This window comes from Rhea pennata, chromosome 13 (assembly GCF_028389875.1).
Source record: "Rhea pennata isolate bPtePen1 chromosome 13, bPtePen1.pri, whole genome shotgun sequence".
Classification (NCBI taxonomy): domain Eukaryota; kingdom Metazoa; phylum Chordata; class Aves; order Rheiformes; family Rheidae; genus Rhea; species Rhea pennata.
Genome location: NC_084675.1, coordinates 10,815,759 through 10,833,189, shown reverse-complemented (window position 1 = coordinate 10,833,189; position 17,431 = coordinate 10,815,759). Strand labels below are relative to the sequence as shown.

Genomic DNA, 17,431 nt, shown 5'->3' with positions numbered 1-17,431 from the left:
CCGCCGCCACAAAGGGCCGCGGGCGCCGCCGGCCGCAGCCCCAGCCCCAGCCCCGGCCGCGCCGCTCCCCCGCGCTGCCGAGCCCGCCGGCCCCGGCGCCTTCCCGGGCGAGGAGCGCGGTGCCGCCCGGCGGCGGGGCGGAGGCGGGAGCGCGGCGCGGGCGGGCTCCGCTGGGCGCCTCCTGCCTCACGGCGCGGCCGCTCCCGTCGCTGCGCACAGCGCGGCCCGCGCCGAGCGGGACATTTAAACGCGCGGCGCGGGGCCGCCTCCCGCCCGCCCGCCCGCACACGTGGCCCCGCGCCGGGGGCCGGCGCCGGCGCCCGGCCGGGGCGGGGTCTGCGGTGGGCGCGGCGGGGCGCCGCCGCCCGCGCAGCGCAGCGCAGCGCAGCGCAGCGCAGGGCGCCGCGGGGCGCGGGCACCCGCGCGGGCGCCGGGCGGGGCCGGGCCGGGCCGGGCGGGGCGGGGGGCGGGGCCGGCGGCCCCGCGCGGGAGCGGCGCGGCGCGGCGGGGCGGGGCCGCCGCCATGACGGCGCCGCGCGGGCTATGGCGCTGCCGCGGCTCCTCGGGCGGCCGCGCTCGGCCGTCGTCGGCGTGGTGCACGCGGCCGCGCTGCCAGGTAGGTGCCGCCGCCCGGCCCCGGCCCCAGGCGCGGCCCCGGCGCCTCGCGGGCCGCCCCAGCGTAGCCGGCCTGAGGGAGCCGGGGGGCGGCGGTGCCGGCCCGAGGACCGCGGCCGCTGCGCTCGCCGGGCGCCGGCCGTCCTGGCGGCGCGGGCTCGAGGGCAGCGGGCGGCGGCCCCGCGCCGCGCTGCCCGCCCCGAGGCCGCCGGGGCTGCCCGCCGGGCTGCCCGCCCTGCCCCGCTTTCCCAGGAGTCGCTTCCGAGCGCCGCGTCCAGCCCCGAGGAGAAGGCAGGCCCGAGGGGCAGGCGGGCGCGTTCCTGCGCGGGCGGTTGGGCGGTAGGAGCTGCCGCAGCGGCGGGCTGAGGGCAGAGCCAGGGCGGCGGGGTTCACCCAGGCTGTGCCTCGGGTCTGAGAACTTAGCTTTAGGAGCCTCCGGTGTGCCACCGCGAGGCGCAGCGGCCTCTTAGCGAGTTTACCTGCTCCTGCCTGTTTCGCTGTGCTAATCCTTGTAGTTATCTTAACTGAACACTGACTGCGTGGTTTTGGTTTCCTCTGGCACTGGAGTAAGTAGCTTTGTTTTTGCAGGGACACCAAGAAGTTCTCTTCCACTGACCCAGATCATCGATCAAGCTTGTCAAGAGGCAGAACATTACAGGGATGCTGGAGTTGTAAGTATTGACTTTCATGCCTCCTGTGGCAGTATTTACATAAAGCTGCTTCTGCATACCTAGTATTTAAAACTTTGAATCAAAGTATACCTAAAACTTACTGAAAACATCTTAAATGCAGAGTTTACAAATCTGAAATAAAAGATGTAGCTTTAATATAGTAAGTAAGCCTTCATCGGTTTTGAAGGCTAAGCCATATATTGTGTATATGCAGAAAAATTGAAAAAGCTGCACAATTGAAGTTGTAGTAGGAGTGCCATCAATTTCTAAAAATCAGTTAAAAATAAAAAAGCAGATGGAAAGTTGAATGTGCCATGGAGTGTTGCTAGCATTCTAGGTATCTGGCTGTAGGAGCCTTCTTGCAGTTTGATGAGCCACTATGTTTTTAGCTCTATGCAACACTGTTTTCATGAAGCCATGAAGGATTGGCATGTGCACAGGCATACGTCAGTCACTTGTAGGCTATAGGATTTTCCCACAGTTGTGTTTGTGCTGCTTAGGCCCTTTTCTGCCCGTTTTAATACTTCCATCATAGCCCCTGGCAGAGAGCTTGCCTGCTTTGTATTCCTAGAGAAAGCCTAAAAGGCCACACTCAGCCGGAGGCAGGAAAAGGCACATACTACTGACTGAATTGCCATTGGACCTAAGGTGATGTGCTAATCTTCATAGGTCAGTAGTTTTTAAACAGAGTGTATGTCCTTTTTGAAAGGTCAGGTATGTTTTAAACATTTCATTGCACCTTGTCTTCATGCATTGGTGGACTTTGACCAGCTTCCGGTATTATGTAAGATTGCTGGTCTGGTAATGTGGGATCCTAATGTCTGAGATTTAAAAATGACTTAAATGGACAAGTAGTCAGTGCTCTGAGCTATTGTTTTCTGACGAATTTAATAACAAGAGCCGTACCGAAAACTTTTTTTTATGGCATAAATTTAAATTATACTTTGCAGTTAGAACAAGACTGAATCTAAACTTAATCTGAATTTCAAAGGCCAACGTCAAAATTCTTGACAAGTCAAAGTAGGTTATGAACAGAGCAAGGCTTAATTAGGAAAGAGCCATATGATGTGAATTGTTGAAAGGATAAACAATATGGAAGAATGTTTACATAGCCAAGTTTAAGTGACCATGAGCAAGTTGGGCACGTGCAAGGTGTCTGCCCAGTTAGATTATTCTAACTGCAATATCTATGAAATAAGTCTTTTTTTTTTTTCCTTTTCATGCTTTCTGAAAGAAAGCATCCAGAGTTTCTGCATTCTGTACTGTGACTTTATGTCTTTTCTTTATGGTCACAGAATCAATGTGAGGTATACTGTGATTTGATCCACATCAGAAGAGTGGCAAGTGCTAGTTAGTCTGTCTTGCTGTGTTAGGTGAAGTGGTTACACAAGTGATCTATAATTCTCTTAAAGCCATTGTCACACGGTTCTGTACTTACTTACCCATTTTCCTTACATACTGACTATACGTTGAAACCTTTAGCAGCAGAGAGAAAGCACTAAGTATACATAAGGTTGAAGGAGCTTAGAGATGCAGTTACTTTCATTGCTGAAATGCAAAAAGCTGAAACAGAAGAAACTTTAAAATCAGTATTAACACAAAATTTTAGTTTCTGTTTTACACCTCTGTCTTTTCAACAGTTGTAATAGTTTGTTCTTCAGGGCTAACTGATCTATCTCTTCTCCTATTGTAAGCGACTGAACTATAATGTGTTTTATAACTAGCTCCCAGGTGGACAGGTGCATGACAGAAATAGTCATTTCTCTACAGATTTGGAGAAATTCAGGACTTAGTGCATTTCATGTAGGATTCTTAAAAATGTCAGGTTATACTCCACAAGTCATTTTGAAGTTAAGTATCTGAAATTATAGGTCCATACGCAGTAGTGCTACAGCTGTATGACAAACAAGTCCTTTGTTAATGCATAAAGGTCAGAGATAATGAAGAGAGCTTCCATATAAATATCAGTATAGTTGCCTAACACTTTCTGGAATTCAATTGTCTTTTTTTTTTTTCTCAGTACTGAAGAGAAGCATAGGCTTTCATGGCAGGTACTTCAAGAGGTTCCTGGCTTTGCACCAAGATCACCACTCTTCCAAACTAGATTTCTTGTTTCCCAGTGGGAATATATTTGTTTCTCCTTCTCAGCACTCAAGAGTAAACTGTTAAACTGTCTGTTTTTCTTGCGGAAGAAGACCTAGAAAGTTAAAGCTCCCCCTGCTCCCTCCCCCGCGTGGATGTATTCACTGACAGTAGTTTCAAATGCTACTTACTATAGTATTTAAGATCTGTAACCATCTTGTTACCATCAGGAGATGTTAGTATGTTGTCTCAAATTGCTTGAATTGGTGTTAACATTCAGAAGTGAAGTATATGGTCTCACTCAATATATATTGCACTTGGCAATACGTTTTTGTTCAGAAAAAGGTGACTTGTCTGGCACGTTAGTGGTTTAACATAATAAATATGAGACCTGTGATATTGAAACACAATAATGAAAACAAGTGAGTGTTCAGATAGGAAGCCATCTGTGCTCATGGCATATATGCTTTGTACTTGTAGTGCTGAACAATGAAATTCCCTAGACAAGATTTTATAAGCAGAAAATTATGAGACATTATGATCCCTCCCATTTGTGTCTGCTTTTGTTTAAAAGAGTGATACAAAAATATAATGCAAGTTACTTAATTTTTATTCACTCAGTGCAGCCTGCTTTGTAGCCAGAAGAAAGCAGAGTGAGAGTTCCCCTTAATTTCACTGATACGATTCACTTTACTAGTTGCCATTATTATCTAGTTACAGCTACTTGAATAGCTGTCATTAAAGACTGTTAAAGATGCACATTTTCAAAAATAATTATTTTTATTTGTACTTCAAAATGCAGTATTGAGTTCCAAGTATGATGATGCTTCTCACCAAGCATGATTTCAGGTTTGCTGCTTTTGCCAGTACAGTCTCTGGAGATACCTTTGTTGCTATTTAGATCAACTTGATCCTTGTTTCTGTCTCTGTACTTGAAAGGATAGTTGCCAGTGCCTGTTCTACATTAAGGTTTTCAAAATAAATGTTCCAAGCCTATGACTTCTTAACTTCCATAGTAGTTAGTATTAAGATTAGTTAAGATTTAGTAACAATTGAGATAGAGTAAACTAACATTTCTGTTATAGAAACAAGTAGATAGTTATCTGAGTTAGTAGTGGTTAACTTTTCAAGTCTTAGTTATACTATAGTAGCAGATTAATAAAAGAAAACAAACCTATGATGTATAGAGAAGAATATAAGGTGTGTGCTTACCTATGTTAAGATAGAGCTTTTTTGCTCAGGTAGTTTTTAAAGGAATTACAGACTTTGGAAGCTATACCTGGGCACAGAAAAATATTTTACAGAGGTGTCTGATTTCCTTAAGATAGAAGCACATTACTGTGGTGGTGGGAGGAGGGGTTGTAATCATCTCAGCACACACCTATACCTCTTGAATAATTGGTATTTAAAAAAAAAAAAAAACAAAACTCTTCCTATAAGAAACAGCAATTGTTTTAAACTTATGTAGATTTTGATCACTATGTGTGTATATGGAGGTGAGGCCTTCCTGTTAAGGGGAATATTAAGGTTAAAGTTACCATAAGTAAGTTACGTTAGATAAGGAGCTGAGTTACCTTGTTATGTTTATTATACATGTTGTGCTTTGTAGGATTATGACTGTATATTCTTCCTGAGGCTTTTCTGTGGTGATATGTGTGTGTGGCTGAAGTGTTTTAAGAGGTCATTTCTATAAGTGAAATAAAACTAAGGAAATTATTGCTATATAATCAGAGAGCTATTTAAATGACCTGCTATCCACTGTGATACACTTCGCACACACGTAATAATTTAGATGTCATTCAAAAAGTGTGTTGTTTGAGAATTATTGAAAATAAGGCTGTTTTATTTATAAAACAACACATAAGTCATCTTAATATTCAATGGAAAAGAAACATGAGATATTTGCTAGAGTTTTTTCTCTTACTATCCAAATAAATTCTGTTTGGAATGTCTGATACAGTAACTGTTCCCATAGACTTCTGCACCATAAGCTTAAGTTCCAAGAACTTTAATTCAGCATAACTGTTTTCTTTCCACCATTTTAATTAGCTGTCTGATAGTACTGAAATCTGTTTTATATACATATAAATTCAGTAAACACAGAAATTTGTGGTGTAATATTTTTATACAAAAATATGAAAGAAAGCTTTGAGTTAATGCATCTGTAATTCAGCTCTCTGTATTGCAGAACATATGTTGTTCTTTTTTAATTAAACTAAACATAATATGCAAAAGAACATAGTTTGTCTGATGGTACCAGAAGAATAAAACATTATTAAAGTAAGACCAAGAACGTTCACTGTAACCCTGGACTTTGGAAGCATAGAAGCAGGTGTAGTTGAGAAGCGGGTATAATAAGTTTAAAGGAAATGTAAGAAATTCTGGAATCTTCCCATCTGCCTGATTTGGCCCTGCATTTTGAACTAGAGTTCAGTAAGCTGTTTGTTTTATGCATAATAGTATGGTTAGAGTTCTTAATAACTTTTTTGCTAAATTAATTCATTAACGTATCTAATGGAGTAATTTGCTTTGTGCAACCCTGAGCTGTCAAAATAGAAACGTTTCACGGAAAGCTCAGTCTTACTGCAGTGCTCCTGTGAATTCTGCCAGTTGATTCTCCTGGTTTTACGGCCCTTTGTCTGGCTCTCCAGAAGCTGGGTGCCTGGAGCCCTGCTCCCAGGTGCCTTGCTTCCTGTGGGTCCTGCAGAGGATGACTCTCAGCTACCTTGGAAGTCTGGGACTTCAAGTTTGCAGATACTAGCTCCTTGCCCGTGCAGTTCCTTGGATGTAAAGGTTTTGGTGAAGTCTGCCAAGCCAAGTGTTCTTGAGGTGAGGACCAAAGGTTTCCGGGCTTGGGGCCTGAAGGAATTGCCTGGCTTTGAGGGTGTACTGCATTCTCTTTGTTTACTTTAGTTTCAAATCAGAATAAAACCAGATGCCAAATGCTGAGTCCTACATTCATTCTTTTGCCGTGTATTGCTACTGGCCAACTTCACTTTCTTGCATAGAGTGACCTTATATACATGCCTGTACAGGGGGCAGAAGGCTAAGGGACTTCTCTTTCTGTTGGTACCTTGAAGAATTCCCTAGATGGCAATAAAGTACAAGACGACCATTTGGTCAGTTTAGGTTTGCTGGACTACTGCAGACTGCATGCCAGAGACACTTGCTAAAAGTTAATGATTTAATTTCTGGAAGTCCTGTGGTTTTGTTGAGGGCAGGCTGTCCTCTTTATCATCTGTCTGCCTCTGATCACAGGTAGAGAAGTGTGGACATTAAATCGTACAGTTGAATTGAACATGGAAATGCAAAATGAAGCGCAACATTTTGGCCAGTTGTCATACCTGGTTTTCTTTTGGTTGGTTGAGGTTTCTCCCGTGGGAACTCTGAAGCAGCAAGTGGTACCTAGGCCTGATGCTGGGTGCTTGTACTATTCGACTACTTATTCCATTATTAACAGGCATGACCTTTTGTTTTCAAGGAGAGTGTGTTTTATGTCTATAAAATTAAGCTTTTAGCTAAAAGTCACTTAGTAGAAGCAGCTGTACTGTAGTGCATGGTCCTCTATTCCTTATCTCTTGAGTATTTGCGAGTCTTGGGCTTAGACTTACCATATTGTTTCAAGAGAGTATTTACATTCTCAGTTTTCTTTTCCGCTTCGTCTGTGTTAGGTGTCCATTTATGATGTCCGTGGTTTAGCCTATAATTCAGCCATTAAATGCTGACTGCGTTTTTATATACTGCCTTATCTTTTACTGACAAAAGGGCCCAAAAGGGCTTCTACAGTACAATAAAGATTAAAGAAGCATTATTTATGTACTTCTTAAAAAGCAAATCTTTTTTTTTTTCCTTCTTGATTCTCTGTTATTATTAACCCTACTTCTTTATTTCATCTCTGGTTGGATTTAATGTATATTTTAAAATATTGTTCTTCCTATTCTGCTGCAGTTAGAATGCCTTAGAAATGCAGAGGCCTCACTTTAAGAATTAAGATGTGTGATAAAGCTCCAGAGAGAATAGGATTTATTTTCTATATATACGATGAATTTGTCTGTCAAACATTTTGTATTTTCAGATTGAAGCAGGTAAGAAATTTTTAGCTTCTTTTAACATTCTCATTTCAAATGCAAAACATTAGACTTGAAATGTATTCCAAGGCTATATTTTCCCTTGTGTTATTAGTTCTTGACATAATTGTATATGATTTGCAGTTGTTGAGAATTTTCTAGTATGTACTATACAAATTATTTAAAAAGTACAAGGTACCAGATAATGTACAAAGATTTTCAATAAATCACATAAATTATATCAGCAGAGTATTTTATAGTCAATTCATTGTTTGCTAAGTATATGCCCATGTGGAGTGAGAGGTACAGTAGATAATAAATAGCAATATCTTCCTTCAAGTAATTTTGAATCTAGAATGGGAGAAATACGAATTGTTAATGCTATGGTAATACGTACATTGGAAATAATAGTCAAACAAAAAATTTCTTTATTTACCCAAAATAACACTTATTTTCTGACATTAATTGAATTTAAAATTGCCTTGATTATCTAAACCCTCTCTTATCCAAATATACTCAATATTCTGTATTCCATTTGGATAATTGAAGTTTGACTCTACACTATTTTTAATGAGGTGTGTGATTTAACTCATTCGCTTGTAGTTCACATTGTAGGACAGATCAAAGTAGACCTAACTGAAGAATGTATAATTGAAATCACATTTATTTCTCTTCATGATTTCTTTCCAAATACTGTGCTGTTGATGAAAGCACTTTTACAAGTGGTTATATGCATCAACGCAATTTACTGTAGATAATTCTTCCTTTGAAGGAAAATCTTTAAACTTAGTGCATCTTTAATACAAATCTCAACATACTAGTAAACTAGTTGTGTTTTTTAAATTTATTTTTTCTCTCAGTGTAATCGTACTTTTTAATAATTTCCACAGGATGGCTTGATCATAGAAAACATGCATGATCTTCCTTACACAGTTTGTCCTGGGCCTGAAATAACAGCAGCAATGACGGTCGTTAGTGCTGCAGTGAAACGAACCTGCCCCCGTCTCCCGCTGGGTGTCCAGATTCTGTGCGCTGCAAATCAACAGGCTATAGCAGTTGCTCTTGCGGCAGGTAATGAAAATGACTCATCACTTATTGCTGTTGTTTGCTATGGCATTTACTCTCTGCAAATTGTGCATTGTACTAACATAGATACCATGAAAAATGAGACATGAAAAGCTCACTGTACCCTGAAAAAGCAGAAATTAGATTTTGAGAAAGATGCCTACTTGATTATAATAGATGATACTTGTGCACTGCTTCAGTAACAGGCAGCTAAAAATCTCAAGGCCGCTGCCACTGTTTTCTAGGTGAAACCTGTCTAAATGTAATGATTAGTTTAAACCTACCCATGTTTAAAAGTCATCTTTGGCATAACTCTATTTACTTCAGTTAAATTATATTTAAATTAACTAGACTTGCTAACCTTTCTGTTCCTACTCCTTCTGAAGCAGTTTTAGTTTTATTTTTTTTGCGTATACCACTTCCTGATTTAAAGTTGGAGACTGGTCTAATATGGAAGGCTAGAACTGCTCAAATACGTCATAAATTGAAGGGATAATGTCTGCTTATGTAAAGCATATGTAATGACAGTAAAGTTGCCTTTTTTTTTTTGAATGTACAAAGCTTAAATTGATAAATTCTGTAAGAAAGTAAAACTAAAAGATATTTATGTTAATTTAGAAACATACTTGGATTAAAACAATATCGATAAATATGTCTGCAGTGGTGATTTTAACTAGATTGAATATGTTCTAAAAATCTTGAATTCCTTTTTCTTGGGGGAAATTTTTGTTAGTAGATGTATTTTGAACTCAGTTTGTTTTGAGTGTTTTTAGAGGGAGAAGTTGACACTTCTAAGGTATCAAGCTACTTGACAAACTGACAAATTCAATTTTATTTCTGTAGTAAAACCTTTATGAAAGCTAAACTAAAGAGGACAGAAAAATCCAGTCGTATTTTAGATTTTAAGGATTGTATGCATGTAGGATACTTAAGATGCTTAGGCATTTGCAGAAGTATTTATACAGCTTATCTTTAAAAACCCTGGCCAGATTGTTAGTGGGTTATGCATCCCTTTTAGGAAAAAATTGATCACTAAAATGGAGTATAATATGGGGATTATGTACTTCTCTCACTTCCCAGAAATTATTAATGAGCAAGAGAATTCCTAGAGGGCTTGAGTTTTGTTCAGACTGCTGCTGTTCTGTGCTACTTGCTCTGTAACTGGAGAACAGCAGTTAGGAAAGACCAGCGTTTAATGCATTTCATTGCACTTCTCTAAGAATTATTGTCTCAAGTTTACTGAACAGGAAAGCAAAAAAGAAGAAGAATCATTTTAAGGAAACGATTCTAAATTGAATCATAGAATCAGTAAGGTTGGAAGGGATTCTGGAGATCATCTAGTTCAAACCGCTGCTCAAGCAGGGTCACCTAGAGCACGTTAGACAGGGTGGCATCTAGGTGGGCTTTGAATATCTCCAGAGAAGGAGACTCCACAACTTCTCAGGGCAACCTGTTGCAGTGCTCCATCACTCCCTCAGTGAAGAAATTCCGCCTCAAGTTCAGGCGGAACTTCCTGCAATTCAGTTTTTGCCCATTTCCTCTTGTCCTGTCACGTGGGACAACTGAAAAGAGTTTGTCCCTGTCCCCTTGACACCCTCCCTTCAGGTGCTTGTAGATTGCTGCTTTGGAGGTAGCTACTCAGTAAGTTTCTGTAGTCACTTAGTAGCAACTTTAATATCAATACATTTTTAACAGTCTTTAGAAGTGGCTATTAATAAAGCAAGCCCTACAAGTTTTCTCTGCAAAAATACTTGCTGAGGGTGTTGTACCTAAAAAAAGTAAACATGGCATCTCCTGCTGCTACACAGTCATTTCACTTCCCCTGTGGAATCTCTTGTCTTTGCTAGAAATAACCCTTCCAAAGAGAGTTGCACATGGAAATGGTAAGTGGTCTTTAGGTGTAGGTAACAATTTTCTTTTGTAAGGGGGCGGGAGGGGGGGGGAAATCAGCAAGTTTCTGGTGTAAGAAGGAGGAGCTCAGAGTGAGTGACACATGATTATGCTAATAAACATGTTGTAGGTAGGCAAATAGTAACATTAAACTTTTGACTTTCACTCGCATGTTAACAAGTTATTGGATAAATCTGAAATTTACAATTGAGGGATGAGAAGCTAAGAAAGTTTAGATTTTTTTTTATAAATTTTTTTGTTTTTATATTAGAACCTTTGGAAATTGGGCACCTAAAAGAAAGAATACCAACAACAAACGTATTCTCGTGGGGAGCTTCAGTGGAAGTGTGAGGCTGGCTGGAAAGTAGTTGGGGATCTTGGAAGAAAAGAGGAATCTCTGTCTCCTACTGACACAAAACAACTGTCAACATGAGCAGTTTTTCAGGTTACTGAAAAACAACTAGTGAGACAAAACAGTTGTCAATCTCCTTCCTGCCCCCAAAGGTTATTGCCAGCTGTTATATCAGTGCTACATGCCCTCTGGCTCAGAATCACCAGAGATCAGGGTTCACTGAGGTGTTTGCCCCAGAGGTGTCCTATAGGTCATTGCTTCCTCCTTGCTAGCAGGCTCCATGTTCTCCCATCACGTGTCACACAGATGGAAGTTAGTATGATGGATTAAGTGTAGGGAATAATCCACTTTCAGTTTTGTTTTCAGGAAGTTTTAATAAAAGTTACAGAATTCTCCTTTGGTCCTGAAGGCCATAATACTAGCCCATTAAAAAAAAAAAAAAAAAGAAAGAAAAAGAAATCATTATATACACAAATAGTGGGGTAGATTCATATTATACCTTTCTTAATATTGAAGTCCTTTCCTGCTCAATTTTTATATTCTTTTAATATGGACTTTTATAGATATCATTGTATTTTAAATTTAAATAACCATGGTTCTCAAAACACGGACATAATACAGAAAAGTACAATTTTGTGTTTATTTTTTTTGACTGCAAGCTATCTTAACCTCAAATACTTATTTTTAGAAGAATGTGCGTTCTTAAAAGCTAATTTTAACAAAATCCTGCAAAGAGTGTATTATCTTCATTCTTTCCTGTTTTATGAAACTGAAAGACCTTTGTGGAGAAGCAGATGATGACTGTGTCAGAATTTGTTTGCTAGGGTTACTTTTCAGTTGGTTCATTATTAACAGGTGTACCATGTGTTTTTAGAGGTGAATAATTTCCTGGTTTAGATTCTGATTTAATTAACTACATCTGCTTGAGGTTGAGACTGAATGATGAATATAAGTAGGGCCCTATCAGCATTTGTAGAAGAGAGAAAAATACAAATTCTCCTTTATTTTTTGCTTATCAAATATTACTGGTTATCATTTTTCAGTACTCAGGAATGTCCAATATATGTTCACTGAGTCTGGGTTGGGTTTTGTGTATAGTGTTAGCTTTTTCTTTCTTACTTGTTGGTGCATCTTATTTCCTGAAGTTAACTATTTCATATGTTTGAACTGTCTGCTATATACTCATGCTGTTTGTTGTTGACCTACTTCTAAATTACATGGCTTTTGTTTCATTGGAAGTCTGCTAATTATGAAACGCTATTCATATTAGAGAGGAGGACTGTTGTTTCTAAAGGAATCATCCAAAAGCTTTCAGCTGCTGTATGTTTTTTTCTTGCACTAATGAGATGTTCAACTTGGTTCTAATCTATTAGTGTAGGTCTTTACAGAGCAGATGTGCAGCCTTTATAGAATGGGAAAAATACGCTGTCCTTTTGCACATACTCTGTGTTCTCCGTTACTGAAATGTTGCAGTGACTGGAAGAATGAAACAACTGGCCCATCATTGATCTAAAGGGGACAAAGCTAATGGCGAAAAGAACTTCCAGAAACACTGACATTGTGGAGTACATTGGCCTAGCCCTCTGCTGATCTTTAGGGCATAAAAAGATCCCTACAGCTGTACCTAATTAATGATAGATATGAACACTTTGCACATATCTAAGTAATGATGCATGGGAACTCTTCCCATATTCCAGGTATGCCTCCCTGTTGTATCTTGACTCCATAGAGTGGAAAACCTGGGCACGCAGACCTGAGGAGAGGTACAGTCTCCTTTTCTGGCCAGATCTTCTGGGGGAAGTGGGGAAGGAGCAGTTGCAAATCGAGAATCCTGAGCAGTAAAGGATCTTCCACAGCATGCAGACTGTGTGCCTCCAGCATCAGTAGCAAGCAGAGTTAGCATTTCTCAGAGCTTTTATTTTCAGCACAAAATCAATGTTTTTCAGATTCTTTTTGAATTAGGAAGTCAAGGAGAGCTAGGAGCCAGGATTTATAGCTCTTAGGAAAATAAGATACCACCAGTAAATTCACCCTGCAACATCTTGCCTTTGTGTAAAGCAGTTCAAAAATCAGAAGCAACCAGGAGGAGCTACCTTGCAGGGGCCAGATCCTATTTCTATGAAGGCAGTAAATTCTGGCTCCCAGCTCTTCTTGACTTCATAACTCAAGGAAGGAACATACTCTAGAAAGAGCTTCTTAATGTTTGTATCCAATTTACAATTTTATGTTTTTAAAATGTAGTGATACGCACGTATGTAGTATCTAACATGGGTAAAGTAAAAGTAATATTTCCTCCATTAAATCAGTCTTGCGATATTTTTTGACATAGCAAAAGAAGTTTCTCTCTTTTTTTTTTCTTCTTTTAATCATCAACTGTCAAGGATGGAGGGGGGGAAGGCTTTTTTGTATGATTGATAGACTTTCACAGCTGTTCAGGCCAAGCTGTGTAACTAGGATTAAAGTAAGTGTGATAACAATAGGTTGCGGAAAAGAGAGAAATTCTATTTCCTTAAAAAAGCTCTGCAACTGCTAGATACTTGATTCCATGTTCTTAATATAGTTTTGAAATTTTATTTACCAGATTTCATTGGAAGTTTCCTGTTCTTGTTTTCCGGTGAAATTACAAAATTTTTTTTTTTAAGTCAGAAATGAAACTGCCTATTAACTATTTAATCACTATTACTTTTCAACTTGCTAAATGAGAAAATAAGCAATAGTATCATTCTCACAGTTTTATGAGCCTAAAAATGGATTCATTAGTGGAATCTGATTATGGCTTCATAAAACAGAAGGGTAATGATTTGGTGCCTGCACCATATTAGTGTTGGTTAAAATTTCTCTCTCAGTAGTACCTGAAAATTCAGATAGAGAGCGCAGCCCTGATAAACTAGGTACTATTCTAATGTTTAGGAGAGTCTCGAGTTCCTAAGCTAAAGAAACACATATCAAACATCAACAAACAACACACAAACAGTGGTTTCAGTAAATGATGTTATTGTATGAATAGCCTTGTCCTAAGGTAGAGACTGATTGCTGAAAATTTTACAGATTTCTAGACTCGGCATTATAATTGCAGAAGAATTGATTTATCTTAACACAGAAACACACTGTAAACTTGAGTCACTTATATAGAATTTACAGCTTTTGTTCCTAGGTATAGAAATCTCAATCTAGTTATTTGCACTGCATTTTTTGCCAAGTACCTACTAGTACCTTTATACTTGTGATACATTCTTGTCTTTGGGCCCTGCAAACACTGCATGCTTTTTATCTGCTAATCTCAGGACACAGGACAGCTTGTGTTTGATTTGACATCCATCTGTGATGTATCATGTGAGTTGGAATCCATGTTGCTAAGCAATACAGACTCTCCTTTCTTCTGCATAAGCTTCTGTTTCTGCAACTTCAGGGCTTTTGGAATGAAACCGAAATTTAGCTTTTAAAATAAATATACACCTTGTCATTTGAGAAATATAAACAGAAATGAGATCTTTACAATATATTGGAAATGTGTTAAGAAGAGGCCTGCGTTGCCGAGGAAGTTCCCTGGGAGGTGGAATTGCACCCCTGATGGCTGCCTTCCTGTATGTTCGTTTCCTTGGTATGGTATCAGCTCTAATTAAGTGTGCAGCTCATTCCAACACTGGAGAAGGAGCAGAACTTTGGAAGAGCCTGGGAAAAAGCTCCAAAGCAAACTGGAAGAACAGCAGAAGCCACAGAAGATTATTTCACCTGTCACTTAACACTCTGCACTAAACTTCAAGGCTATGGAAAATTGGAGCGAAGAGTAGAATACTATGAAGGAATCAGAAATCTTTTTTTTTTTTGTGTGTGTGTGTGTGTGTGTGTGTGTCTAATAGCTGTTCATTACACCATAGCCCAAGATATTCGTATTTTCAACATGGAAGTATTTCAAGGGTGTGTAACAACCTCATAGTAGGTGAACAGCCTGTGTAAAGTCATTTTCTGCCCTTAGCCTTCCTCTTAAGCATCCATCTCAAAAGGTTCTTAATTGAAAGAATAAAGGAACATGGCTGAAATTGTGTTGCTAAGTCATGGTAGAGTTGATGCTCGCAGTAGGTTTGGAGTGGAGTTAAAAATCTTCGACTTTTCCGAAATACAGTCTGTATGTACATTTGCCACAGCTCAAGAGGTAATTTGTTAAAGTAGTGCTGTAAAGAAAACCCAAATCACATTCAAATAGAGTAAAATAGGTATTATATAATGTGCCACAGGTTCTGTTTTCTTGCCTAGTTTCCTAAAGAAAGAAGATTTATGCTATTCCTCTGTCTGCCTCCATGTCCCTAATGCTTTTTAACCTCTTGACCGATTTCAGTCAAATTTGACGGAGAACAATTTGGGAAGGAGAAAGTAATGTGATAAGTATATAAGTAATTTGTTATATGAGTAATATAATGAAAGTGAGTGCCTGGGAAGAGGAGAGAGACCCAAGTTAATGTCTTTTTCAGAGAAGTAGCATCATTAGGGCAAAGGAGGATTTTTCTTCTTGCTTACCTGCTGGCCAGCCAGCATATACTGTTGACGTGTCATGGCAAGGGGCACGGCTCGTGGTGGCAGATGCTGAGCTGTGGTGTACAAACTGATGGGGCTGAGAAAGAGGAAGGAACTGTGCGGACAGGGAGAAAAACTAGAGTACTGTATGGGAGAGAGGAATTGGAGGTAGCAGGCTGGAAAGAAGAGCTCAGAGAGAATATGGGTGAGAATAATGGCTGTAAGACTTAAAATATGTGGGAAAGTAAGGTTGATTTGTCCTAGAGCACATGGAACAGGTTGTGTTGAGACCAAATAGTAAGGGCAGTAAGGTGTTTTGTTTGATTGGTTTTAGTATTTCTGTTTTTCAATCTTCAGTTCTGACTAAAAAATTGCTGATTTTTTCTTTCAGGTCTTGATTTCATCCGAGTTGAAGGGTTTGTGTTTTCTCATGTTGCCGACGAAGGGATTATAAATGCCTGTGCAGGCAGCCTGCTACGATACAGAAAACAAATTGGAGCAGAGAACATTCAGATTTTTGCTGATATTAAAAAGAAACATAGGTAAATACGAGCAATATTTTATATAAATGTTAATGTAAGAGTGAGCAGACTTTTTTCCTCTATTTTCTGGGTTTTTTTTTTTTTGCATCTATTTAGTGTCAGGAAAGTTAATGATATAGGGAGGATTTTATTTTTCAAGTATGGTCTTGCAGTGCTATTAGGGGAGATGTTTACAGATAAATTTGCACCTGTAAGGTGCAGATGGCTCCATCTCTGAGGTTTGCAGCTTAACCTTTAAGATTTGTAAGTATAGACTGTAAATGTCTTGCATTTGGCATCAGGTGAGATGTTGTATCCTTAGATATATGTCTGTTATGTTTAAAGAGATTTTGTTTCAGGAGGCTAAGCATCCAAGGTTATTTTTAGTTATGCAAGCAAGTTCCCATATGCAAAGCATCTAAATTATAGGATTTTTGTCATTTTAGAAAGCAGTTCTCTCTTTTTTTTTTCCTTCATGCCAACGATACTGGTTCCTTCCACCTAAATCAGTGCTGTCTGTGTACGGGTTATGTTCTATGATTATCAAACAGAAAGAACTTTTGACAGATGAATCCAGTTTCTCTTCTGCTCATATTTTATCATAATTGTCACATGGTACTTTTAGCTATCACTTTTTTTTTCCAGAAGAACTGTTCAAATGTTATGTATTATACATGCGAAATAACCTAATTAAAATATTTGTGTGTAGTATGTGGGTAATTGTGAGAATAACCTGAAGATCTTAAGCAATTGTCTGTTTTAATAAAATAATTATTTCAAAATATAGAGGAAACAATGCAATATGGTCAAATTAAGCTTTAAGGCTCTTCAGAGTGGTTTCTTTCTAGTGATTTTTAATCTAGTGATTTTTTTAAATTTTTAAAAAATTTAAAAAATACGTTGCATTACACTTCTTCCCAAAATTGATGATTGTATCATTTGATCTATTCTTTGTCTTGACAATTGATAAATTGACATTCAGATTGTCCTTTTTGTTTGAAGGTTTGCTTTTTGAGAGAGGAAAAGAGGTTTTTGTTTCAGCGAGATTTCTAAGCCATTAGTGTTTCTGTACTTCTTTTTAAATAGAAGACAGAAGATGAGGTGTTTAACCTGCAATGGCTGGAATTCTTTCAAATTTTAGAACTGTTTAAATCGAAAGTTGCTATTGCTATAGGTTTCAGGCAAAGTGTATCACCCATATACCGAGGATTGCTGCTTCAAAGATAAGATGCAGCTAACTGATGTTTACAGTAGCTGCTACATGAAGATGATTCCTGTGACTATATTACAGGTGGCAGTGTCCAACAGTGTTAGTTGGACTTCGCGAATGAAGTGGAGGGTATTCATTCAGTTCTAGGTAACAGGTTCTGCTCCGTGAATGGCTGAACATCCGTAACTCCCTCTTGGAGTCACAGAAGCCGTGCGCGCTCATTTCTGAAATGCAGGTGCTCAACATATCTCGGTTGTGGTTGGTAGGTCCCACTTAGCAACTGTTTAGAGACAGAGCAAAGACCCAGAGCAATAGGTCAGTCAGTTATGATGCAGCGATGGAAATGCTTTTCTTTTTTGCCCTCTCTCTTATTCATATTGCAATCTTACTTTCCATTTTAAAATAGGACATATACCCTCTCTTATAAAGCCTCCCTTGAGTAGTTC

General features: G+C 39.6%; 1 protein-coding gene across 2 annotated transcripts in view; it reads left to right on the top strand.

Annotated features, from left to right (window-relative positions):
• The first annotated feature begins 523 nt into the window (after positions 1–523).
• LOC134146152 (uncharacterized protein F13E9.13, mitochondrial-like) overlaps positions 524–17,431 on the top strand; it is a 28,771-nt gene continuing 11,863 nt past the window's right edge. For both annotated transcript variants that reach the window (XM_062586374.1, XM_062586375.1), the window contains exons 1-4: positions 524–616; positions 1,204–1,286; positions 8,326–8,506; positions 15,646–15,796. In XM_062586374.1, the coding sequence (XP_062442358.1) occupies positions 544–616; positions 1,204–1,286; positions 8,326–8,506; positions 15,646–15,796 (488 nt within the window). In that variant the 5' untranslated portion in view covers positions 524–543. The remainder of the gene's footprint in view (positions 617–1,203; positions 1,287–8,325; positions 8,507–15,645; positions 15,797–17,431) is intronic.